The sequence below is a fragment of the Schistocerca cancellata genome, chromosome 4 (genome assembly GCF_023864275.1).
Source record: "Schistocerca cancellata isolate TAMUIC-IGC-003103 chromosome 4, iqSchCanc2.1, whole genome shotgun sequence".
NCBI classification, from domain to species: domain Eukaryota; kingdom Metazoa; phylum Arthropoda; class Insecta; order Orthoptera; family Acrididae; genus Schistocerca; species Schistocerca cancellata.
In genome coordinates this window covers 629,273,404-629,301,013 of record NC_064629.1, presented here as the reverse complement: position 1 = coordinate 629,301,013, position 27,610 = coordinate 629,273,404, and the positions used below count along the sequence as shown (strand labels likewise).

The 27,610-nt window shown below is 38.7% G+C and overlaps 1 protein-coding gene across 2 annotated transcripts in view; it reads right to left on the bottom strand.

Annotated features, from left to right (window-relative positions):
• LOC126183467 (rho GTPase-activating protein 12-like) overlaps nt 1–27,610 on the bottom strand; it is a 233,599-nt gene that overhangs the window by 60,879 nt on the left and 145,110 nt on the right. For both annotated transcript variants that reach the window (XM_049925476.1, XM_049925478.1), the window contains exons 4-7: nt 24,138–24,239; nt 7,138–7,304; nt 5,801–5,870; nt 5,564–5,710 (exon numbers count right to left, since the gene is read on the bottom strand). In XM_049925476.1, coding sequence (XP_049781433.1) covers nt 5,564–5,710; nt 5,801–5,870; nt 7,138–7,304; nt 24,138–24,239 — 486 coding nt within the window. The remainder of the gene's footprint in view (nt 1–5,563; nt 5,711–5,800; nt 5,871–7,137; nt 7,305–24,137; nt 24,240–27,610) is intronic.

Below are 27,610 nucleotides of genomic sequence, written 5' to 3'. Positions count from 1 at the left end.
TACATTTAAACGTGTGGTATCTGGTCATGAACTTCAGAATTCCCATGTTATACTCCTCTGCCGCCAGTTCGTTAAGGCTGTTCTTTTTGTAGATTTTATGCTAAAAGGCACTTAGATCAGTGCAAATCATTATTGCGAGACTAAGAAAACAATGGCGAGCCATCAAAAATATGGGGCAAGGAATGCTTTCTGGATGAATTTGCTGCTTCAGGACAACACCTGTCCTCACGCCGTTGATGCAACTCAGGAATTGCTGGATTAACTCAGAAGGGAAATTTGTGATCATTCACATTCTAGTCAGGACCTTGCTCTTAGCAATTTCCACCTTTTTGCCAAAAATGCAGTGATCACCTGGCTTAATGAAATGGCAGCAGAAGAGTATAGCATGGGAGTTCTGAAGCTCGAGACCACACACCTCCATCTACATGATAACTCCACAATTCACACTCAAGTGCCTGGTAGGTTCTTCAAACCATCTTCAAACTACTTCTCTACCATTTGAAACACTCCCTATTAAACCCACCATTATTGACTAGTGGATTATAGCCTAACAGTTTAAAATAGTTTGACCATGTGCAACTGATATAGGCTGATCGGTTAGTATTTGCATGGGAGTTGTTTTGTGTCAAATCCAACAAAGCTAATTAGGATGTCAGGTAGCAATAATTGGTACATACTTTGTTGTTAATGTTCTATATATTTTGTCTAAACAGCACGAATGAGGCAGTTACTCCCTTTGTCTGACTAACTATTCACAGGTCGCCTATTAATGTCACACGCCAATATTCTTCATGTGGCACTGAATACACAATCCTCACTGCAATTAAAATCGGGGGTGTCCGGGGTGGTTGTTGTGTAATGACAGTGCACAAATGAACACTCAACACACATAAAACAAATCACTCAATTAACACCATTTGCATATTTGCTGGAGGTAAGGCCAACGGCTTTGGGTGAGACACACACAGCCATTAAAACAACTGTAAACGTGGTCAGCGGTCCTGCCAAAATCTGCCCTGCTCGCTTAGCAGCCAACAACTTACTTGCTAAGAGTCTCAACACTGACTACCCTCTGGCACACTGGGCGTTCGAGTATCAATAGTACCTACTGCGATCTGCATAAGGCAAAGACATACTGTTCTCAAGGCATAAGGGGCGGTTGATCCCTTCACATTCCATCACATCGTGTGGTAAAAACCCGAACTTAAATCATTTTGTATAAGCTATGGTTTCTCTTATTTTATTACAATGATCATTTCTCCTTTCTAAGCTGGTGACAATAAAATATTTTCATACATAAAAAGATCTCGCCACAACAAAAGATGTCTTTGTTTTAATGATTGCTACCCCAACTTGCTTATCATATATGTGAAACTCTCCCCCGTAATTCGGGATAATATAGACTGAGCTGTCCTCCTTTGGAGTTTTTTGATGTCCTCCATCAAGCCTCTCAGGTAAGGGTGGATCCCATACCATGCAGCAATGCTCTTAGCAGAGGACAGACAAGTGTAGGGTGTAGGCAGCCTATTTAGTAGACCTGTTGCATCTCCTAATTGTTCTGACAATAAAATGCAGTCTTTGGTTTGCCTTCCCCACAACATTATCTATGTAATCAATCCAATTTAAGGTGTTTTTAATCATAATTCCTAGGTATTTAGTCGAATTGACAGTTTTTAAATTTGTGTGATTTATTGTGTAACCAAAATTTAATTTATTTATTTTCATACTTATGTGGATGACTTCACACTTTTCCTTATTTAGGGACAATTGCCACCTTTCGCACCATACAGATATCATCTCTAAATCATTTTGCAATTCATTTTGAACTTCTAATGATGTTACTGTACGGAAAATGACAGCATCACATCTGAAAACAATCTACGAGGGCTGCTGAAATTGCATCCTAAATGATTTGTATACATCAATAACAGCAGAGGGCCTATAACACTTGTTTGGGGAACATGGTATACCACTTCTCTTTTACTAGATTTTCCATCGACTACTACATACTAAGACCTTTCCAACTGGAAATCATGAATCCAGTTGCACAACTGATGCGGTACTTGATCACATTGCAATTTTGTCAGAAGTCTCTTGCGAGGAATGGTTCAAAACCCTTCTGGAAACCTAAAAATATGGACTCAACTGGAGATTCCATCCTGATAGCACTCATTTCTTCATGAGAATAAAGAGCTAGTTGTATTTCAGAAGAACGTTATTTACTGAATCCGTGCTGACCCTGTGTCAATTACTTTTGACGCAATACATAATGTTTGAACACAGTATATGTTACAAAATCCCACTTTCTTTCTCAAGTATTGATGATCTGTGCAACTTTTCCAGTCTTTTGGTACTGATCTTCCGAGGAGCAAGCAGCTGTATATGATTGTTAAGCATGGGGCTTTGTGCCAGTGTATCCTGGAACAAACCCAACTGGTATACTATCTGGACTGGAAGATTTGCCTTCATTAAATGATTTAAGTTGCTTTGCTACACCTTGACATCTACTGTAAGTTACTCATGTTGGCAGCTGTTCTTGATTCAAATTCAGAATGTTAGCTTTGTCTTCTTCGGTTACTGAATTTCATAAAACTAAGTTTAATAATAATTTTCCGAATCTCCATCCTTCTGACTGAAGGTTTATGGGACTTAAGCCATTCACTTATGTAATAAAATAAAACACCTACAGCCATCCTTTCAATGTTGTTTATTATATGGCAACCAGTTTTGTTGACTCAATACACCAACTTCAGGCCTTAACTGACACTGAGGGGAACTCCAGTTGTACACACAATCCCATTAGTGGCCACAATCTATGAACTGGCTTCTGTAGAATACTGTAACAGTTGGTAGTTGATGGTTGCAGCCACATCATCACTGTTACAGTATTCTACGGAAGCCCCTCAAGCATCAGTTAAGCCCTGAAGATGGTGTACTGAGTTTCCGAAACTGGTTGCCATACAATAAATAACATCAAAAGGATGGCTGTAGGAGTTTCATTTTATTACATAAGTTTAATGACTCCATTTTAGTGATGCTGTCATCGGTAATATGACTGTTGGTATCTCACAGTGATGATACTGATTGTGTCTTGCCACTTGTGTACTTTACATATGATCAGAATTTCTTTGCATTTTCTGTCATATTTCAGGGCAGAGCTTCATAGTCAAAACTAGTAAAAGCATTGAAGTCCGCACTATGTTTCGAGCTTCAGGAAATATCGCCAGTCTTGGAGATTTTGTGTACTTTTAAATTTAGCAAGCTTTTGTGTTGCTTCTGCAATAGTGTTCTGACCTGTTTTGTGTACCGTGGGAGATCAGTACCATCTTTTATTAAATTATATATCCATGAACAGCACCAAGTCTTCATGCGCATTGAAACGATGTTCAAAAACAACAATTTTGCTCTGCTTGATCAGTGTACTTCACAAAAATATAGCACACTGCCATAGTCACAGTCAAGTTGTCCCAGGAAAGATGCAAACTGCTGAAGCTCCAAATGTGTGATATGAATGTACTATTTGTATTTTACAACTGTATATTTGGCTGGCAGATGAATGTGGTGTATGACACAGTGTATTGTTGGTATTTGAAACTTCATAACAATTAATTTCAGTATTTTTCTCTCACCAAATCAACAACATCAGTCTTCTGACCAGCCACTACATGAGCTCCATTCTATTACAATTGATGAATGATTTTCCCAAAAAAGGTCATACTTAAGAATTATGTTTTCTAAACAAGAAATATCTAATTAGCTGTAGTTGTGTCATGATCTTAGGACAAATCAAGGAGTTCTCCATCACACTGAACTCAGTATCAACAACTCTGATTTTTGTCCAACAAGTACGCTGCAAGGAGGAGGTAAAATTGAGGGCAAAACCACATAATGAATTACAATAATAGAAAAGTTTCAAAAAATGACATTCCTAACTACATGAACATTTATTTTGTTCTCTCCCCTCTCTCTGTTCTCTCTCTGTCTTATCTTGGAAAGTTTGGCTTTTTCTTCAGTATTCAAACCGACAGCTAATTTCTCATGAAACAGTTAGAAACTGTCTTTTCACATTATACTGTTCATTCCTATAATTCTATATCATAAAACAAAGAATGAGAGCCACTTTGATTTTCAATAAAAAAATGCACTCTTCTTCCTACTGTGGACTGAAACATAGGGATTCATTAGATTTTCATTTGTTGGCCAATTTCTTCTAACTCATCACATCTTATTACTACACACGAGACCTTGACATACACAATTCTAACGACAAAATGTCAACACGCTGCTTTGCCCCAGATGTGTCGATTTGAAATGAGCTTTTACAAATGGGTAAAAGAAGTGAGCAGGTGACTCCTAGCTGTCAGAATATGTGTGGGGTTGGAGATGTGTAGAGAGCTGTGAGCAGGCACTAACAATGTGGAAACCTGTATTCTCGCACATGCTCAGCCCTGATAAAACTATGTCTGATAATGACTTGGATGAAAAACATTTTCACTGTTAAAATCCAATAGGCTTCCCCAGATCGTAATTACTCAAGGGATGTGCACATGCCATTGGATGTATGTCAGTCAAATTTAACAAAAGTCCTCATAATCGCCACCTATATAAACAACAGGTGTAGATTTTTAATCTGAGTACTTTTGGAAATCTCAGATTAGCAACTCATGATATTCTAAGTAGGAGAGTCACCGCTAGAAGACAATGATGTTCAGAATGACAAGAAAAGCTCCATACCTTTTCAAAATCTAGCCTCTGATATGAGCCCCTTGATGTAGCCTCACCAGCCTACACTTAAGTGTGACTAAGTACAGCTGTATGAGGGGAATTAATACACAAAATAAGCTGCAGGAAGAACGAGTTGCTCCCACTTGCCCATAAAAAGAATGCTCGATCACTGTGGATGTAAGTGAACCTAGCTGTGCCACTAATTAGTTGATACTACTTTATTACATGGGATTTGTACAAAAGTATGTGTTGCTACATTTCTGTAAGGCAGTCCTATAAATACCAGAGGGCCACCAATCGAATATATTGCTTCCCCCTACTTATACCTCCCGAGGAGATCACGAATGTAAAATTAGAGAGATTAGAGCGCGCTCGGAGGCTTTCAGACAGTCGTTCTTCCCGCGAACCATACGCGACTGGAACAGGAAAGGGAGGTAATGACAGTGGCACGTAAAGTGCCCTCCGCCACACACCGTTGGGTGGCTTGCGGAGTATAAATGTAGATGTAGATGTAGAAGATGCTGACTAGCAATTAACAGACAAACAGTCTCCCATGAAAGGTCACATACAAATTTTGGAAATCCTACCATCTAGAAACTTATAAACTATTTGTTTGCCTCCATCTGCAACTGTGTGAAGATTACAGTTCAAACAGGGGTCTGGAAATTCATTTCTGCCTTTCATCATTTAGCAATCGACCAACAATAACCCAGTTCAAGACATCACTCAAATGTAAGCATAAAAAAGATACTGTAACTAAAAATAGTACAAATGCTTAACATAATTTAATATCTCACATGACTCTTTTAAGTATATAAAAAGTAAACACTATACTAACAACAGCATTGTACGCCTTAATGTCCTTGAAGAAGAGAAGATGAAATTTACTGAGGACAACATAAGAGGGGGACCAGTTCTTTCGGACTTTCTTCCCTCCAATTTCCCACATTTTTGTTTTGTTCAATGTTCCTTCCTTCAAAGTATGCTGAAACACACACAAATTTCTTGTAAGTTCTATGATATAGTCTGTTTCGAATTATATTTTTTATATTTAGTGTTCAAATAACCAACTCACAACTACTCCATCCCAAATGGGTAGATAATTTCTCGGGACAGATGATGATTTGGTTGTAGTCTCCCTACTCCTGTAAAATGAAACAAATAAAAAGAAAAAAATCTGCAAATTATAATAAATCATACATACATGATAGTAAATTAAAATTACAGAACAAAGTTACTCTCAGTAGGTTGGGTGTGGGCCTCCACTCCAATGATGATCTGGAAATGTGAAGAGGTGGAAGGAATTTGAAACTTCATGACTGCGGATGCCCCCCCCCCCCCCTCATACACTCCTCTCTCTCTCTCTCTCTCTCTCTCTCTCTCTCTCTCTCTCTCTCTCTCTCTCTCTCTCTCTCTTGCCCTCCTCCCTCCCTCCTCTCTCTTTCTTTTGTTGTTTTGTTTAACAGGAAACACTCTACCGCTTTAAAATCTCTCTATGCAATGTTATCCTCCCAATAAAATTAAGTTCAGGTTGTACTGTCTTAACTGGAAAAAATGTGGCATGTTAAGCTGACAGCAGAAAACTTTTAATTTAAGCAAGTAATAAAACCTTTTAATCTCCTTCATACAAATTTATCTTGCAGGAGAGTGAATTTAGGTCTCCAATACTGTATCATAAATTGTTGGGGTTTGACAATGATTGCTTCATCACAGAAGGAGAAAATATGGAAATAATATGGTGTTTCAACAGTGTCAAAATTTCATCAGTCTACATGGGGCAGTTAATGTTGTTATACCTATAAAGCATTGAGCCGCAGACAAGGATGTGGATGTGTGCATATTATCACATTTGTGCTCAGCTGAAGAAGTGTTTGATACCTCAGCTACAATGATCACCACTTTTTTTACATTCGAAATGCTATCTGCAGTGGATGACTAGTTGTATTCCCCAATATTTCTAATTTTCAATCCCACAGGGGACAAAAATGTCCCTTCATTGTCAGTGTCTTTGAGTGGACCTGAGTCTGTTCAAACCAAAAGTATGTGGTTATCAGATTTGCACAACCATCAAATAATGAAATAGGATGGCTGGATGGTGATTTTTTTATATGAGTTTATGTCCAAACATGAAGGCCTGACAGTAATTCAAGGATAAGCATTGTAATCAAATGACTCTTCTTTAGGTCAGATCGAATGATGATATTCTCAGACTTCTTGTAGCATCAGATTAATGAAAAACTTAATAATAAATTATATCTTCTGTCTTTAAAGCATTTTTGTTTCACTGTTTCAATTTGTCAAGAATAGTCATTTTGGCTACTATGAAAAACAGCAATGCGTTAATAAACAATTATGGTCATCCTAATAATTACATAGAGTAACTTCTGAGATGTTTTAATAACAGTTACTTACTTTGTGTCTGTGAGAAGCATGGAACGTGCCTTGGTCATTCGAAATGTAGGCCTGATTTCATCCTCAATTTGGTGTCGTATCTGAGAATCATCGGAAGATATTATTACAGTTGGTTTCTCTTTTTCCTTTGCAGTTTCCTTAGAGCTTGGCGTGGCTGGTGGTACAACCTGCAAATGAGAATTTTTTATATACAAAAACCATCACTTGCACACAATAATAGAAACGTCAAGTTTCAGTAAGGACGGAAGTCAGCCTCCACCAGTGAATATGCCAATACTGGAACTTCCTGGCAGATTAAAACTGTGTGCTGGACTGAAACTTGAACTTGGGACCTTTGCCTTTCACAACAAGTGCTCTACCAACTGAGCTATCCATGCACAATCTACGACCCAGCTTTACTTCCGCCAATGCCTCATCTCCTATCTTCCAAATTTCTCAGAAGCTCTCCTCCTAAAATTGCAGGAGTCTGAGGACTGGTTAAGAGTCATGCTTGGGCAGTTCAATTGGTAGAGCACTTGTCCACAAAAGGCGAAGGTCCCGAGTATGCATTTCGGTTCAGCACATAGTTTTACTTTGCCAGGGAGTGTGATATCTGTGCACACTCCACTGCAGAGTGAACATTTCATTATGTCAAAACTGAATGCACAGCCACGGTCAATGAAGTACAAAACAGCAAAAGTTAAGCCATGGTATGAGATACGAGCAGGTGGGAGAACATGGAAAATGGAAGACAGCACATCAAGTCTCCAGAAAATTATGCTATTTCTTAGCTGCTCAATCATCAAATTTGTCATCATGGTGTAAACTTGCTGTTTCAGACACATCAGAAGCATGATAGTGACAACCTTTTTAATTTACCATATGTACTCTAGATAATTTTAGTTATTTTCTTTTACATTCACTCGTAGTCTTTAACTGCTCTAAATATAAAATCTCATCAAGCAAAACAATAAATTTGTTGTTAAATTATATTATTTTCCTTTTCATATGTTACAAAAGCATTCAACTCTGTAAACCACGCCCTGATGCTTTTCAAACTCAACAGATATGGAATAAGGGATATTGCTTTGAAATGGTATGAATCATATCTCACAGCAAGGAAACAAAGGGTAATAATCACATCAAATAGAGCGGATTACCTCTCAGAGTGGAAAACTGTGTCACAACACATTTCTCAAGTCTCAATCCTTGGATCAATTTTATTCCTGTTTATGTTAATGACTTGCCTCTCAATATAAATACTCATTTAACCTTCCAGAATGAGATTTTCACTCTGCAGCTGAGTGTGCGCTGATATGAAACTTCCTGGCAGATTAAAACTGTGTGCCGGACTGAGACTCGAACTCGGGACCTTACAGAAGCTCTCCTGCGAACCATGCAGGACTAGCACTCGAAAGTCCTGCATGGTTCGCAGGAGAGCTTCTGTAAACTTTGGAAGGTAGGAGACGAGGTACTGGCAGAAGTAAAGCTGTGAGGACGGGGCATGAGTCGTGCTTGGGTAGCTCAGTTGGTAGAGCGCTTGGCTGCGAAAGGCAAAGGTCCCGAGTTCGAGTCTCGGTCCGGCACACAGTTTTAATCTGCCAGGAAGTTTCATACTCATTTAACCTTGTTTGCAGATTATACTGCTGCCCTAACTCAAAACGAAAATTTTGACAATATACCACAGAGTGACACGAATACATTAAGTAACTTGGAAACATGGTTCAATCTAAATGGCTTATGACTAAACATTTGAAAAACCCACATGGGTTTTGAAAGCAAACAGTAAAAAACTGAAGAAATCTGCATCACTCACAATAATCAAAAAATGGAAGAACCTGACTCAGTAAGATTCCTGGGAATAAACTTAGACAGAACTTTGAGTTGGAATTCTCTAATAGAATATCTAGCAAATAAATTAGACGGCCTTACATTTTCAATGGTAATTTTAGACTGTGCCACTCATATGGGCACCAGGAAAACAGCATACTATAGCTACTTTGAATCTGTTATTACATATGGCATAATTTTTTGGGGAAACTCGGGAAACATTACATGAATTTTAAAGTTGCAAAAAAAGAATCATTCACAACATGTGCACTGCACAGTCAACAGCATCATGTCAACCATTATTTAAAGACGTGAAAATATTAACTGTCCCCTCTTCATACATCTTTGAGGTGGTGCCTTTCCTATGCAGCAGAGCTAATCTATTAAAAAAAATCATTTTGAACATTCATACAACACAAGACATAAAGAAAACTTTAGGCTCACCTCACAGCCCTTAAAACAGTGTGCTCAGACTCCTCAGTATATAGCCATGAAAATTCACAACACAATAAAAGGGTGTGATATAATATGAAGATAAAATATTTAAAAAAGCAAGTTATGTGATTTTCTAATTGAAAGATGCTACTATTCTGTGGAAGATTTCATGAAGGATGAAGTGACGCTTTGAGCTGGATCCCCAAAATGGAATAAAAATTTATGATAGTTATAGTGGATGTAAATATTGTAAGTTTGACAAATTTTAAATAAGTAAATTCTTCACAAAGTATTATTGTAAGTGCGACAAAATTTCAAATAAGCAAACTGTAACCTTGACATGTCTCCCGTACATCAGACATATGTTCTGAAAATGTGTACGATATGAGATGAATAAAACACATTTTACATTTCTAATATTTTTTCCTCCATGGGGTGGCAACTCTGTAGCCTGCTACTGTTGGCTGTGTGTGGCCTTAGTCTTCACCCATCAGAACTGCAAGTGGTGTGCACTTACAATGTTTCAATCAGGAGTCACAGCTTGAAGAGGGAAGTCTTGTGTTTGCTCCTCATCACAACAATGGAATTTTGAAATATTGTGCGATGGTATGCCATCTCTTTCTGTATAAAACTTGGTGAGAATAGCTAGAGAACCAAATCGCCAGGGTTACGTCTTAGACCTCCTGGCAACAAACAGACTTGAACTTATCAAATCAGTTAACACAGAGGAAGGTATCAGTGATCATAAGGCTGTGACAGTATCTATGACGACGGGTTCAACAAGGAATGTTAAGAAAGGTAGGAAGATATATTTGCTCAGCAAGGGTGACAGGATACAAATTTCAGAATATCTCAACAGTCAGCATCAAATATTCGGTGATGAGGACGAAGGTGTGGAGAACAAATGGAAAAAAATTCAAAGGCATCACTCAATATTCCCAAGACAAGCATGTTCTGAGTAAGATTTTAAGGGATGGGAAAGATCCACCATGGTTTAATAGCTGTGTTAGAAAAGCGCTACGAAAAGAGAGCGCATTTCTTTTCAGATTCAAATGAAGTAAAAACCTAACTGACAAACAAAAGCTGAACAAAGCAAAAATGAATGTAAGGAGAGCAATGAGAGAAGCGTTCAATGATTTTGAAAGTAAGATGTTGTCAACCATCCTGAGTAAAAACCCTAAGAGGTTTTGGTCATATGTAAAATCAGTAAGTGGGTCAAAATCATCTATTCATTCTCTCAGTGACCACACTGGCACCGAAACAGAAAATAACAGAGAGAAGGCTGAAATACTGAATTCGGTCTTCCGAAGTTGTTTCACCGCAGAAGACCTTGACACTGTCCCTCCTTTCAATTGTCGTACAAACGTCGAAATCACTGATCACAGAACTGAAAAGCAGCTACAGTTGCTTAGTAATGGAAAGGCGTCAGGACCAGATGAGATACCTATAAGATTCTATAAAGATTATGCGAATGAACTTACTCCCTTTCTAGCAGTAATTTATCATAATCACTTGAGCAACAAAAGGTACCTAACAACTGAAAAAAGGACAGGTCATTTCCATTTTTAAAAAAGGCCGTAAGACAGATCCACACAATTATAGGCCTATATCATTGATGTCAAACTGTTGTAGAATTATGGAACATGTTTTATGCTCAAGAATTATGACGTTTTTGGAAAATGAACATCTCCTCTATAAACACCAACATGGATTCTGCAAACAGATCCTACAAAACTCAGCTCGCTGTTCCTCCACAAGATCCACAGCTCGGTGGACAGTGGAGCTCAGGTTGATGCCATGTTCCTTGATTTCAGTAAGGCATTTGACACTGTCCTGCACTGCCGTTTAATGAAAAAAAAAATATACGAGCTTACGGAATATCGAAGCAGACTTGTGGTTGGATTCAAGACTTTCTTGCAGACAGAACTCAACACGTCACTCTTAACGGAACTAAATTGACAGATGTAAAGGTAATATCCAGAGTATCACAGGGAAGTGTCGTAGGACTGTTTCTGTTTACAATATGTATAAATGATCTAGTAGAAAGCTATTTGCAGATGATGCAGATGTCTATACCAAAGTAGCAACACCAGAAGATAGTGAGAATTTGCAGAATGACCTGCAGAGAATTGACGAATGGTGCAGGCTCCAGCAGTTGACACTGAACGTAAATAAATGTAACATATTGTGCATACATAGGAAAAGAAATCCGCTACTGTATTGCTACACTATTGATGCCAAACAACTGGAGACAGTATCTGCTGTAAAATATCTAGGCATAACTATCCACAGTGATCTTAAGACCACATAAAACAGAAAGTGGGAAAAGTAGACAAGACTTAGATTCATTGGAAGAATCTTAAGGAAATGTAATTCACGCATGAAAGAAGTGCCTTATAACGCACTTGTTTGTCCAATTCTTGAGTATTGTTCATCTATCTGGGATCTCTATCGAGTAGGACTGATAGAGGAGATATAGAAGACCTAACGAACAGCGGTGCATTTCATCATGGGATCATTTAGCTGGCGAGAGAACATTATGGAGATGCTAAACAAACTCCACTGGCAGACATTACAAGAGAGGTATTATGCATCCTGGAGAGATTTACTATTGAAATTTTGCGACGGCACTTTTCAGGAGGAGTCGGACTACATATTACTTCCCCCCCACATACATCTCGCACATTGACCACGAGGAGAAAATTTGAGAAATTAAGAGCCAATGCAGAGGCTTGCTGACAATCATTCTTTCCACACACTATTCACGTGTGGAACAGGGTTGGAGGGATCAGATAGTGGTACTGAAAGTACCCTCCACCGCATACCATTAGGTGGCTTGCAGAATATGGTGCTGATGTGGAGGTGAGGAAGCTGTAGTAACATGAGGGGAAGCTTCAGATGGCTTTTTGGAAATGCGTTCCATCAAGGGCAGAAGTGTTTTGCTTGCACAAAATATTTTCTGAAGCCAGAACTAAGCCAAAAATGAACACTGCGGTTGGAAAACATCAACAGCATGAACACATGGCAGCAACACACCAGTGTGAGTGAACTTGGGCCAGTTGATAGAAGATTAACCATGAAAATGATTGCGAATGAACTGAACATTAATCATGAAACTTGTCATCTGGTATTGACTGAAAATCTGGGAATGAGAAAACTTGGTACCCAAATGGTTCCCAAAAATCTTATACAGCAACAATAAGATCAACGGAGGACTGTGACTGCTGATATACTGGAACACTTAGAACTGAACATGGAATTGCTGAACTGAGTTACCACTGGCCATGAAAACAAAATGGTGTTTTCCACTATGAACCAAACTGAAACATCAAAGTTTGCAACTTGTTTGAAGGAATATCCTAGGCCAAAAAAAGTGGGCATGTCGAAGTCAAAGGTTAAATGAGTGCTTTCGTGTTTGTTCGACTCTATGGGTATTGTGCAGAAAGAGTGGTTACCTCCTGGCCAGACAGTAAAGTAACATTACTACCAAGAAATTCTCAAAAGACTTAAAAAATGGGTCCATCGTGTTCATCCAGATTGCTAAAAACTTGATCCTGCAACACAATAATGCACCCTACAATACTGCGTTGTCTGTTGGACAGTTTTTGACATCAAAGTCTAGTGAAATGTCCCCACAACCTCCTTTTTCACCCAACATGGCCCCATATGATTTTTTTTATTTCCAAAACTATAGTCAGCTATTAAAAGACACCAGTTTGCAACAATACAAGAGATCCAAACAGCTGTACCAAAGGCTTTTGCTGGCATATGAGAAGATAGGTTCCAGAGAGACTACCAACAATAGAAACAGTGATGGACTAAGTGTGCGCAGTGACAATGGAGTTACTCTGAAGGTGGTACCAGTGTAGTTGGTTAAAACTGTAAGTAAAAGTTTTCTTTCTAACCAGTCTCGTTACTTTGTTGTCGCACCATGTACACTTTTTTCCTTGAAGTAATCAATTTTCCAGCATACTTTCAAACTTACTCAGTTGTTATTCTGTTTCATTGAAGCTTGTCTGCATTGGAGGAAAAGAAAGCAAAGTTATCCACAAAATGACGTTGGTTCAGACATGCTCTTTTAATGCATATTCCTCCTTCATTTCCTCAGTTTAAGGATATGACTGCTGAGAATAGTTTTACTGATACGGAATATTTTTGCCTGACTATTCTTTCAATTCTGAATTTCCCACTATCTTGCTTATATGTTCTTCAATGTGCTAAATATAGCTGTTTCTAGGCTACTAACACCAAGTAAAAAGTTCTCTCAAAATCTCTGAATCCCAGATTAAGTAGGTGGTTCATATTTAGTATTACTCCTTGCTATAATTTTGAAGACTTCCAAATGGTCCAGTGCGCTATATCCACTTCTAAGTGAGACAGTTTTACCTGTATTGTAAACAGAAAATTGAAGACAGTTCAAAATATAACATATTCAAAAGTGTGTAAAACATACATGCTGACAACATATGAAAATTAGTCTTTACTCAAGTCTCATGTAAAATTTTTATTTTCGTAAGACTAGTCCAAATTACACAAACCTCAAAATACTTGGCTCAAATTACCAGGGCTCTATTGCGTGTCTAAATAAGTGATCTTCAAAGGCACGCTGACTCCCACACTCCAGCCTCAAGACCAGTGGTAACTCAGTTCAGCAGTTCCGGGTTCAGTTCTACTTGTTCCAGTATGTCAGCAGCCATAGTCCTCCATTGATCTTATTGTTGCTGTATAAGATTTTTGGGAACTATTTTGGCAAAAAGTTTTCTCATTCCCAGATTTTCAGTCAATACCAGGTGACGAGTTTCATGGTTAGTGTTCAGTTCATTTGGAATCAGGATCTGTAGTATGTTGTACTTGGCACTCCCTTCTACCACTGCACAAAAATTTGTGACTGCATGAATTATTTCCCACATTTGACACTGACTGGCCTTATTACTTTTCCAGTATAGTCGAGCACTTGCAAATCGTAAAACTGACATTTGTGTAAATTTTACCTAACAATTTTGTGAATTTTTAACAGCATAAAATGTACATCTACATAGATATTCCCCAAGCCAACATACAGTGTGTGGCGGAGGGTATCCTGTACCACTACTAGTCAATTCCTTTTCTGTTCCACTTATAAATAGAGCGAGGGAAAAAACAACTATCTCTATGCATCTATATCAGCCCTAATTTCTCGTCTCTTATCTTCGCAGTCATTAAGCACAATGTATGTTGGCAGCAGTAGAATCTTTGGCAGACAGAATCAAATGTAAATTCTCTAAATTTTCTCAAAAAGAACGTCGTTTTCCCTCCAGGGATTCTCATATGATTTCCCGAAGCATCTCCATAACATTCACATGTTGCTCAAACCTATGGGCAACAAATCTAGCAGCCCGCAACTGAATTGCTTCGATACTTTCCTTTAATCCAACCTGGTACAGATCACAAACACTTCTCAAGAACAGGTCAAACCAGTGTCCTACATGTGGTCTCCTTTACATGTGAACCATTCTTTCCTAAAATTCTCCCAATAAACCGAAGTTCACCATTCACCTTCTCTACCACAGTTCTCACATGCTCATTCCATTTGAGCATTATGCCTAGATATTAGCTAGCCGCTATTCATCACACCAACTAGAAATTTTGTTTAAGTTGTCTTGTATCTTTCAATAGTCACTCAACTTCGACACATTTCTGTACCACACAGCATCATCAGCAAACAACCACAGTCTAATATATAAGTCGCGACACACTCGCTGATTTTTGTTATACACCGCGACAACAGCGCCCTAAGCAGTGGAGAAGCTACGCTGCTGAATACGGTATTCAGTAAATGTAAACAGTATCGTTTATATTCATTTCTAACATGGTTTTTACGAAAGGCAGCGTGTGTACCACAATCAATTGCAGTAATAATAGGAAGAAGACACCACATTTGTCATTCTTCAGGTTCCCTAAGGACCCTGAGAGGTATGAAACATCACATTAGAGCGCTCTTTACTTACGATTTTTTCTAAACTTTATTGAATTACTGAATTTGTTTTTCTTTTTTAGGAGCAATAAATGGTTAGTAAATAGCAGAAGACAGGACCTGCTGCAAAAAGATGTCCTTTATTTGCACAATAATGTGAAGTTTTGTGAGTTACATTTTGAGTCAAACCAGTTCATGAGTGCGGTAAAGAAGACATTGGTATGGAATGCAGTTCCTACATTATTTGACGTGCAGAATAAGCAACAGCTAGTGATTATGACCCCCCAAGAACCATGTACCTTGCCGTTGGTGGGGAGGCTTGCGTGCCTCAGCGATACAGATAGCTGTACCATAGGTGCAACCACAACGGAGGGGTATCTGTTGAGAGGCCAGACAAAAGAGTGGTTCCTGAAGAGGGGCAGCAGCCTTTTCAGCAGTTGCAGGGGAAACAGTCTGGATTATTGACTGATCTGGCCTTGTAACACTAACCAAAACGGCCTTGTTGTGCTGGTACTGCGAACGGCTGAAAGCAAGGGGAAACTACAGCCGTAATTTTTCCCGAGGGCATGCAGCTTTACTGTATGGTTAAATGATGATGGCGTTCTCTTGGGTAAAATATTCCAGAGATAAAATAGTCCCCCATTTGGATCTCCGGACAGGGACTACTCAGGAGGATGCCGTTATCACGAGAAATAAAACTGGCGTTCTACAGATCGGAGCATGGAATGTCAGATCCCTTAATCGAGCAGGTAGGTTAGAAAATTTAAAAAGGGAAATGGATAGGTTAAAGTTAGATATAGTAGGAATTAGTGAAGTTTTCTGGCAGGAGGAACAAGACTTTTGGTCAGGCGAATACAGGGTTATAAATACAAAATCAAATAGGGGTAATGCAGGAGTCAGTTTAATAATGAATAACAAAATAGGAAGAGGAAGCCGCATGGTAGAATTTTGCACAGAGGACAACTTAATCATAGCTAACACAAGGTTCAAGAATCATAAAAGAAGGTTGTATACATGGAAGAAGCCTGGAGATACTGACAGGTTTCAGATAGATTATATAATGGCAAGACAGAGATTTAGGAACCAGGTTTTAAATTGTAAAACAATTCCAGGGGCAGATGTGTACTCTGACCACAATCTATTGGTTATGAACTGTAGATTAAAACTGAAGAAACTGCAAAAAGGTGGGAATTTGAGGAGATGGGACCTGGATAAACTGACTAAACCAGAGGTTGTACACAGTTCCAGGGTGAGCATAAGGGAACAATTGACAGGAATGGGGGAAAGAAATACAGTACAAGCAGAATGAGTAGCTTTGAGAGATGAAGTAGTGAAGGCAGCAGAGGATCAAGTAGGTAAAACGACGAGAGCTAGTAGAAATCCTTGGATTACAGAAAAAATATTGAATTTAATTGATGAAAGGAGAAAATATAAAAATGCAGTAAATGAAGCAGGCAAAAAGGAATACAAACGTCTCAAAAATGAAATCGACAGGAAGTGCAAAATGGCTAAGCAGGGATGGCTAGAGGACAAATGTAAGGATGTAGAGGCTTATCTCACTAGGGGTAAGATAGATACTGCCTACAGGAAAATTAGAGAGACCTTTGGAGAAAAGAGAACCACATGTATGAATATCAAGAGCTCAGATGGAAACCCAGTTCTAAGCAAAGAAGGGAAAGCAGAAAGGTGGAAGGAGTATATAGATGGTCTATACAAGGGTGATGTACTTGAGGACAATATTATGTAAATGGAAGAGGATGTAGATGAAGATGAAATGGGAGATACAATACTGCGTGAAAAGTTTGACAGAGCACTGAAAGACCTGAGTTGAAACAAGGCCCTGGGAGTAGACAACATTGCATTAGAACTACTGATGGCCTTGGGAGAGCCAGTCCTGACAAAACTCTACCATCTGGTGAGCAAGATGTGCGAGACTGGCGAAACACCCTCAGACTTCAAGAAGAATATAATAATTCCAATCCCAAAGAAAGCAGGTGCTGACAGATGTGAAAATTACCGAACAATCAGTTTAACAAGTCACGGATGCAAAATACTAATGCAAATTCTTTACAGACGAATGGAAAAACTGGTTGAAGCGGACCTCGGGGAAGATCAGTTTGGATTCCGTAGAAATATTGAAACACATGAAGCAATACTGACCCTACGACTTATCTTAGAAGCTAGATTAAGGAAAGGCAAACCTACGTTTCTAGCATTTGTAGACTTAGAGAAAGCTTTGGACAATGTTGATTCGAATACTCTCTTTCAAATTCTGAAGGTGGCAGGGGTAAAATACAGGGAGCGAAAGGTTATTTACAATTTGTACAGAAACCAGATGGCAGTTATAAGAGTCGAGGGACATGAAAGAGAAGCAGTGGTTGGAAAGGGAGTGAGACAGGGTTGAAGCCTCTCCCCAATGTTATTCAATCTGTATATTGAGCAAGCAGTGAAGGAAACAAAAGAAAAATTTGGAGTAGGTGTTAAAATGCATGGAGAAGAAATAAAAACTTTGAGGTTCGCCGATGACATTGTAATTCTGTCAAAGACAGCAAAGGACTTGGAAGAGCAGTTGAACGGAATGGATAGTGTCTTGAAAGGAGGATATAAAATGAACATCAACAAAAGCAAAATGAGGATAATGGACTGTAGTCAAATTAAGTCGGATGATGCCGAGGGAATTAGATTAGGAAATGAGACACTTAAAGAAGTAACGGAGTTTTGCTATTTGGGGAGCAAAATAACTGATGATGGTCGAAGTAGAGAGGATATAAAATGTAGACTGGCAATGGCAAGGAAAGCGTTTCTGAAGAAGAGAAATTTGTTAACATCGAGTATAGATGTACATGCCAGGAAGTCGTTTCTGAAAGTATTTGTATGGAGCGTAGCCATGTATGGAAGTGAAACATGGACGATTATTAGTTTGGACAAGAAGAGAATAGAAGCTTTCGAAATGTGTTGCTACAGAAGAATGCTGAAGATTAGATGGGTAGATCATATAACTAATGAGGAGGTATTGAACAGGATTGGGGAGAAGAGAAGTTTGAGGCACAACTTGACCAGAAGAAGGGATCGGTTGGTAGAACATGTTCTGAGGCATCAAGGGATCACCAATTTAGTATTGGAGGGAAGCGTAGAGGGTAAAAATCGTAGAGGGAGACCAAGAGATGAATACACTAAACAGATTCAGAAGGATGTAGGTTGCAGTAGGTACTGGGAGATAAAGAAGCTTGCACAGGATAGAGCAGCATGGAGAGCTGCATCAAACCAGTCTCAGGACTGAAGACCACAACAACAACAGTGATTATGAAGAGAAAATTGCCATAAAAATGTGAAAGTGTTACTGCAAAAACAATAAAACTGTCTCCTGACACAGAAGAAACAGCTACCGCAAGTGTTCCTACACGAGAGACATATAAAATCACTAACAACAGAGTCTGAAACACAGACATCTTTTGAAGATGAAATGCTTCGATTACGTGAAATTATTTGCTTGTTGGAAAAATCGTGTGAAATGTAAAAATGTGCAAATCATTAGACTTCCTACAAAATTACTACATGACAAGGAAAGTGCCCATCGTAAGAATAAACTGTAACCAAAACGTCACAGGACACAAATACAAAAGGACAAGCTCATTTTAAAAAGTATTGGTTCCAAGTACTTGAAAAAAGATGCTCTCGATTTACTGATGAGCCAAATCAGTATACCATTGAATGGAAAACGTGATCTGAGATGGAAAGATGAAACTAAATTATTTGCACTTCATTTGTTGTATTATAGTATTCAGGCACACAGTTTTTTATCACACTGTTTTAGCCTTCAATCAGTACGTACCTTACAAAGGTATGTGGAAGATATACAATTAAACTGTGGGATAAATAATAATGTATTTCATCTTTTGAAGCAGAAAGTGCAGCAGTTACCAGAAACTGATATAATTGTTAATTTGTCTATGGATGAAATGTCACTAATGGAAAATTTGATATATGACAGCTCTAGGGATTGTGTTATTGGATTTGAAGACAGGGGTTTCATACATACATCTGTGGTTGCCAATACTGCATTAGTTATAATGATTAACGGCATCTTCTCAAATTTTAAACAGTCATTAGTATATTATTTCTCCAAAGGACCAGTAGGAGCCACCCATCTGACACGCATATTTTTTGAAGTTGTCAAAAAACTCACAGAGATTGGTTTGGCTGTAAAAACATGAGTGACTGACCAAGGCTCGAATTTTGTGGAGTGGAGGCACAGACTGGCTATCACACCAGTTAATCCATGCTTAGTACACGAAGCGAGTAAGATCTACTTTTTTTTATGACACCCCACACTTCATAAAAAGCATATGCAATATTTTATTCAGGTATAACATTAACCACACAACAGATGAAGGATGGATTGGCACTGCTTCACGGAAGGACATTTGTCAGTTGTACTCAAGTGATTGGGAAAGGAAGTACAAGTTGCCCCCCCCCCCCCCCCCCCCCCCCCCCAAGATCACTAAAAGAGCTGTCCAAATGCCAGCATTTTCAAAAATGAAGGTAAGAACTGCAGTTCGTGTGTTGAATCATACAGTAGCAGCAGGCATTGAGACACTTGTTACTTGTGGTACCGTATCATCATCTGCTACTGCTACTGCAGATTTTTGCCAAAAAGTAAATGATATTTTTGACATATTTAATGCATGTGGTGTTAAGGGGCCTGTATCCTTAAGGAACAGCATTAAAAGTGCCTCCAGACATTTGGAAATATTAAAGACACTGAAGCCATGAATACAGTCACGGAAATTTGTAGATGTTGATGGGAAAGATTTTTCATCTAGGATTAAGTGTGTTAAAGGACTTATGTGTAACATAAGTGCTTTGAACATGTTTGTTGATGATGTTTTGGATGGAACCAAGTTATATTTATTAACACACAAAATTAATCAAGATCCACTGGAAAACGTTTTCTCAGTGATAAGGCATAAAGGTGGTTTTTGTAGCAACACATCACCACGACAGTTTTGGGCTTCATTCAATAATTGTGCTTTAAGCAAATTAATGAACACACACAGTGTAGCTACCGCCAATTGAGAGGGGATCAACTGGGGTCAGACAATAGTGGATATGAAAGCAGCACCAGCTGAGGGGCATGAAAGAGAAACCGTGCTTGAGAAGGGAGTGAACAGGGTTTTAGCCTATTACCAATGTTTTTCAGTCTGTACCTTGAGCAAGCACAAAAGGAAACTGAAGAAAAAATTTGGAGCAGTAATTAATGTCCGGGAGAAGAAATGAAAACTTTGACATTTACCAATGACATTATACTGGGTGTATATTAAGTACAGTACACTTTCAATTATTTATTGCACAAGAACCAAACATTGTACAGATATCATACATATGTCGAGTATAATGACTTTTCTGGAGACTAGAAATCTACTCTGTAGGAATCAGCATGGGTTTCGAAAAAGACGGTCATGTGAAACCCAGCTTGGGCTATTCGTCCACGAGACTCAGAGGGCCATAGACACGGGTTCACAGGTAGATGCCGTGTTTCTTGACTTCCGCAAGGCGTTCGATACAGTTCCCCACAGTCGTTTAATGAACAAAGTAAGAGCATATGGACTATCAGACCAATTGTGTGATTGGATTGAGGAGTTCCTAGATAACAGGACACAGCATGTCATTCTCAATGGAGAGAAGTCTTTCGAAGTAAGAGTGATTTCAGGTGTGCCGCAGGGGAGTGTCATAGGACCGTTGCGATTCACAATATACATGAATGACCTGGTGGATGACATCGGAAGCTCACTGAGGCTTTTTGCAGATGATGCTGTGGGGTATCGAGAGGTTATAACAATGGAAAATTGTACTGAAATGAAGGAGGATCTGCAGCGATGTTGACGCATGGTGCAGGTAATGGCAATTGAATCTCAATGTAGACAAGTGTAATGTGCTGCAAATACACAGAAAGATAGATCCTTTATCATTTAGCTACAAAATAGCAGGTCAGCAACTGGAAGCAGTTAATTCCATAAATTATCTGGGAGTACGCATTAGGAGTGATTTAAAATGGAATGATCATATAAAGTTGATCGTCGGTAAAGCAGATGCCAGACTGAGATTCATTGGAAGAATCCTAAAGAAATGCAATCCGAAAACAAAGGAAGTAGGTTACAGTACGCTTGTTCGCCCACTGCTTGAATACTGCTCAGCAGTGTGGGATCCGTACCAGATAGGGTTGATAGAAGATATAGAGAAGATCCAACGGAGAGCAGCGCGCTTCGTTACAGGATTATTTAGTAATTGCGAAAGCGTTACGGAGATGATAGATAAACTCCAGTGGAAGACTCTGCAGGAGAGATGCTCAGTAGCTCGGTACGGGCTTTTGTTGAAGTTTCGAGAACATACCTTCACCGAAGAGTCAAGCAGTATATTGCTCCCTCCTACGTATATCTCGCGAAGAGACCATGAGGATAAAATCAGAGAGATTAGAGCCCACACAGAGGCATACCGACAATCCTTCTTTCCATGAACAATACGAGACTGGAATAGAAGGGAGAGCCGATAGAGGTACTCAAGGTACCCTCCGCCACACACCGTCAGGTGGCTTGCGGAGTATGGATGTAGATGTAGATGTCATTTTGAAGAGAAACCCTGAAAGTTTTTTTTCATGTATACCTCCACAGTGTAGTTTGGTAATTTGCCGATAGTCAGCACTAGTCGCAAACCTGGTGAGTTCAGGTGCGGGGCGTACTTTCAACAAATGGCCTCCCCGTTCGCCAGATCTCACTCCGTGTGACTTTCTTCTGTCAGGGCACATGAAAGATCTGGTGTATGTACTGCCTCTGCCACTTGATGTAGCAGAGCTCTGGGAGAGAATACAGGAAGCTACTGCCACAGTCAACGATGCCATGCTGGGACGGTTATGGCAAGAATTCAATTACCATATTACGTCTCCTAGGTCACTCATGGTTCGCATATCGAATGTTTGTAAAAAAAACTTTTAGAGTTTCTCTTTAAAATGCAATATGTATGACATCCTTACAATGTTTAGTTCTTGTGCAATAAATAATTGGACTTTATGTACATCCTGTATTTCTGTCACAGATAGCAAAGGACTCGGAATATCTGTTGAATATAATTGACAATGTCTTGAAAGGAACATAAAACATGATCATCAACAAAAGCAAAAGAAGACTAATTGAATGTAGTCGAATTAAATCAGGCAATGTTAAGGGTATCGGGTTAGGAAGTGAGACAATAAAAGTAGTAGAAGAATTTTGCTATGTGCATAGTAAAATACCTGAAGATGACAGAGAGAATAGAAAATGTAGAATGGCAATGGAAAGAAAAACATTTCTGAAGAAGAGAAATTTGTTAACATCAAATATAGTTTTAAGTGTTAGGAAGTCTTTTCTGAAGGTATACCTCTGGAGTGTAGCTTTGTATGGAAGCGAAATGTGGACAATACATAGTTCAGGCAACAAGACAATAGCAGCTTTTGAAATGTGGCAGTGTAGAAGAAATCTGAAGATTAGATGGGTAGATCAAGTAACCAATGAGGAGGTACTAAATAAAATTTGAGAGGAAAGAATTGTGTTGCATAACTGGACTAAAAGTAGGGATCAGCTGGCAGGACACATTCTGAGACATCAAGGGAACATGAATTTAGTGTTAGAGGAAAGTGTTAAAAATTGTGGAGGGAGACCAAGAAGTAAAAACAGTAAGCAGGTCCAATAGGATGTAGGTTACAGCAACTATTTGGAAATGAAGAGACTTGCTCCGGGTAGAGTAGTGTGGAGAACTGCACCAACAATCTTCAGACTGAAGACGACGACGACGATGATGATGATGACAACAACAACAACAACAACAACAACAACAACAACAAACCGATCAACCTTATTCTTAAATAGGTTATCATATTCTACATTTCTGTCTTAATGCCTGGTTAGTCAGTTTTTTCCCTAGCTTTGTATCTATTTTTAATCTGTATCTTACAAGTCTATAACCACCTGAAATTCTGAAGTGGCTTAACATGTATCTTGTACAACAGTACTGAGCATTCAATTCCTACAGAAATTCTAAATGATGGTAAGCAAATTAAATATCTCCTGTCACTATCAAATGCCCTAAATCCCTATGGGAACCACTGTCTGACAAAACATTCTCATTTGGGCAGCCGATAAAACAATTTTGCAGCCGGATTCAGAAAGAGTCTTTCAAACGTCTTAAGTGAACTACACAGAAGTAGAAGCTATACGAGGTCAAGATAAACTGAAGGGCAGTAGATCCTGCGTGGAAAGCTGTAAGGGGAGAGCTAATGACAGGTCACCAGTTGGCATACGATCAAGAGATGTGCTCAAGTGGCTCAACCTGGGGACCTGCTTTACCCGAGATGGTTAGGATTTCTGTGTTCAAGTCATGATCTAGCACTTTCACAAATGCAGAGTTACTTTCATTATCCAGTTCACATTTAGTCTGCCATCTATATCAGCATACAGTGCAGCACAAATCTAAATATGTGACATGCTTTTAATATTGAATAATGATTTGTAACATGTTAAAAAGTACATCCTTTTTAGTTGAAGACTGAGACTGGAAATGCTTCAATGTGCCACTGCATTTGCTGGTGGAAATGGTGATTGCGGCACCCATGATTGAAATGCATGGTGTTTTGTAATAAAACATTCTGCAGTATCATGAAAAATTCCTCAAACGAATATTAATACATGAAAGGAAAAGTGCCACTTTGAATTCTTACTAAACAAGCATACAATTTGTCATAGATAAGAACAATTAATGAATCAAATACACATACTTCCAACATTGTAGACGGTACTTCTGGCAATCTCCACGATGATTCACTGCTGTTCTCTTGGTAGAAGTACACTCTACCTTCCGCATCATTTGAGGAAAACCACTGAAAGAAAGCAAAAACCATGCCTTTATTCTCGTGTTTTACATTTGCAAGCAAGCATGTCACAACACCTTGTTTGTAGAATTAATTTCTAGAAAAACAAAACTGTTTGTGATCTTGAAGTCTTGTATTGTATTCTCTTATCGACACACACTAATTCATACCAAGTTACTGTTGTTGTTGTTGATTTATTATTATTATTATTATTATTATTATTCTTATTATTATTATTATATTACCACTAGCAGCAGCAGCAGCAGTAGTATTATAATTTGTTACCAATGTTGTCATTGAGGTATCATATCAGTGGCTAATGACAATGCAGTCTTTTACGCCAACCTGTTACTTTCAGTACAAATTAATTGCATAAATAACTACAACAGTAATGATAATAATGAAGACTACTGAGAAAGGATGTTGCAGGGCACTGCACCCTTTCCTGAACATTTGTCAAAGACATGCCTTTCTCTTATTTGCCACAAGAATGCAAATTAGTGACAATAAATTTGTTTGCTATTAATGCAACAATCCATAGTTTATTGAGGCTGTTTATTGCATCATGAATATTCTTAGTGCTTGAAGTGAGATGCTGCATCAAAAAGTTATAGTACATTTAATATCTGAAGTTGCTGAAATTATAAGGTGAGTCGGGAAAGTAAGTATCATTTTGGAGAAAAAAAAACTTATCAAACATTTTTTCAAACAAAAATTCATTTTTGCAAGAAAGAGAATTTCTGAAACTATTTTTCTACACAGTTGCCACCATTTTCAGGCATTTCTCATGGCAGGAAATCAACTTTCTGTGCCCTCTTATGGAAAGATGCAGCCAGTAAAGACAGTCACTGCTAATCATCATTTGTTTCCATAGTCATCACGATGAAAAGGTCTTCCTCCTAAACCATGCTTCAAGTTCAAGAACAAATGCTAGTCAGAAGGTGCAAGACTGAGGCTGTACATTGAGCAATTGAACTACATACAAATTGTTGAATAAGATTTTCAGTGACACCAGCAGAATGGGGATGAGCATTGTCATGAAGCAACACAATACCTTGACTGAGCATTCCACATCTCTTGTTTTCAACTGCACACCAAAGATTTCACAGTAAAATACCAAACTGACGCTTTCACCTCTGGGAAGCAACTCACAACAAGCAGAAAATGACACAAAAAATGGAGTTCAGATGTGGCTATCCTCACTGGCAGTATCTTTCTACATAGACAGTATAGTAAAGCTTGTTTCCCACTATGACAAATGTCTGAACAATGGTGGCAACTATGTAAAAAGGTAGTTTAAGAAATGTTCCTTATACTGAAAAGAAATTTTGGTTTGAAAAAACATTTGTCATGAGAATATCAGGAAAAATAGCTACAGACCACGTCATCACTTCCACCAAACTTCATCATCATAAGAATACATTAATGGACAGATCATTTTCCTAGCTTCCACTGTTAAGTCCACATACATAAGTATTTCACTGCTCCACCATTGAATGCTGGCACTGCCAGCAACTAAGTGATGCCAGGTATCTGTTCATCCTACCAGTCTAATGGTACCTGTGCATCAGCAGAGCAGGACAATTTATGGACTGACTTGTCACTGATCACTGTACATGTGATTCAACCTGGGTTTCTGTGCATAAACTGTCAGAGATGTCTGAAGATCAGTTCGCCATACTGACATCAAATAAAACATGATTTTGAAATATTATGACTATTCATAGAATCTAACCAGACATTTTTTGTAGATCGAAACAGGTTTACAGAATCCTTTCCCCCAAACGTTGACTACCTTTTCCTTCTTCACACAGTATTTCCTTGCTTTTGCCACTTTATATCAAAAAGCCTGGCAATGTTGCTAATGGTAGCGATTTAGCACTGATCATAAACTTAAACAATATTGACAATTTTCGTCCATATGTGAACATTTACTTGTGTTTAGAGCCAGCTGCCAAACATTGGACGCTGCACCATGCACCAAATTTCTTACAAAGCTCCCTGAATTGCACAACAATTCTCACAGAACTGTCTTCACATGGAAGTGCATAGTCTGAGAACAAGTTCTGAAGGCTAATAACCTGATCTTCCAACACATTTGTGATCAACATGAATAGTCATTTTTTAATACTTTCCTCAGTAATTATATATGCTAAATTCATTTACAATGAAGGCAGTAAGTTACGAGCAACATATTATGCTCAAAGACACCAAGTAAATTAGACAATTATAAATAATATTAGTAGTTAAATTTTCCATCTAAATTTTGTAGCATGTAGGGAAGTTGATACTTGCAACATTCCCCATGACTTAGGCAGTGTTCTACATATACATCATTACTCTGCAATTCACACGTAATTAACTGACACAGTTGCAAAGAAACATTTTCAAAATATTTCTCTACCATTCTACATGTGAATACCACATGGGAAAAGTGAACACCTAAATCTTTCTCAGCTAGCTCTGATCTCTCTTATTTTATTATGACGGTAAACAAAACATTTAAATGTTAAGAATAGAAAGCCTGAATGAAATTTTCTGAAAAGATCTCACAGCAATGAAAAATGCCTTTGGTTTAATGATTAACACCCTAACTTGCTTGTCATAACCGTGAAACTCTCCCGTGTCTCATGATAACAGAAAATGAGGCAATCATTTTTAACTTCTTAGTCATTCTCCATTAATCCTACCTGGTAAGGGTCCCATATTGTGCAGTAATACTCCAGAAGGAGATGGATAAGCCTAGAGTAGGCAGTCTCTTTAGTAGATATTTTACACATTCTAAGTTTTCTGCCAAAAAAATGCAATCTTTGGCTCATCTTCTGCGCAACATTTTCTGTGTGATGAATCCAACTTCAGTTGTTCATAGTTGTAATCCATAGGTGTTTAGCTTTACATTTATGTGATTTACCAGAAACTCAATAGAGCCGGCCGGTGTGGCCGAGCGGTTCTAGGCATTTCAGTCGGGGGGGGGGGGGGGGGGGGGGGGGGGGGGGGGGTACGGGGTGGCGACGACAGGAAGGGCATCTGCCCACCCTCTAACACTAAAATCACCAAGTCTCTAGTAACTCAGTCAACCCTGCGATGAAGTGGGACAAAGGCCCAAAGAAAATGATGATGATTATGATGAATAACAGAGAGGGCTAATAGCACTTCCTTGGGGAATCCCAGATACAACTCTGGTTTCACTTTCTATCAATTATTATGGTTGTGACCTTTCTGACAGGGAATCACAAATCCAGTCGCACAGCTCCGACAAATTTGGATCCCATTTGTCTGCACAATATCTGATTTAAGCTCTACATTCTACAGAAGTACATCTACCTAGAGCACTTTGATGATGTTTCAGCAGAAAAATGTGACATTTCTAGCAGAATTCC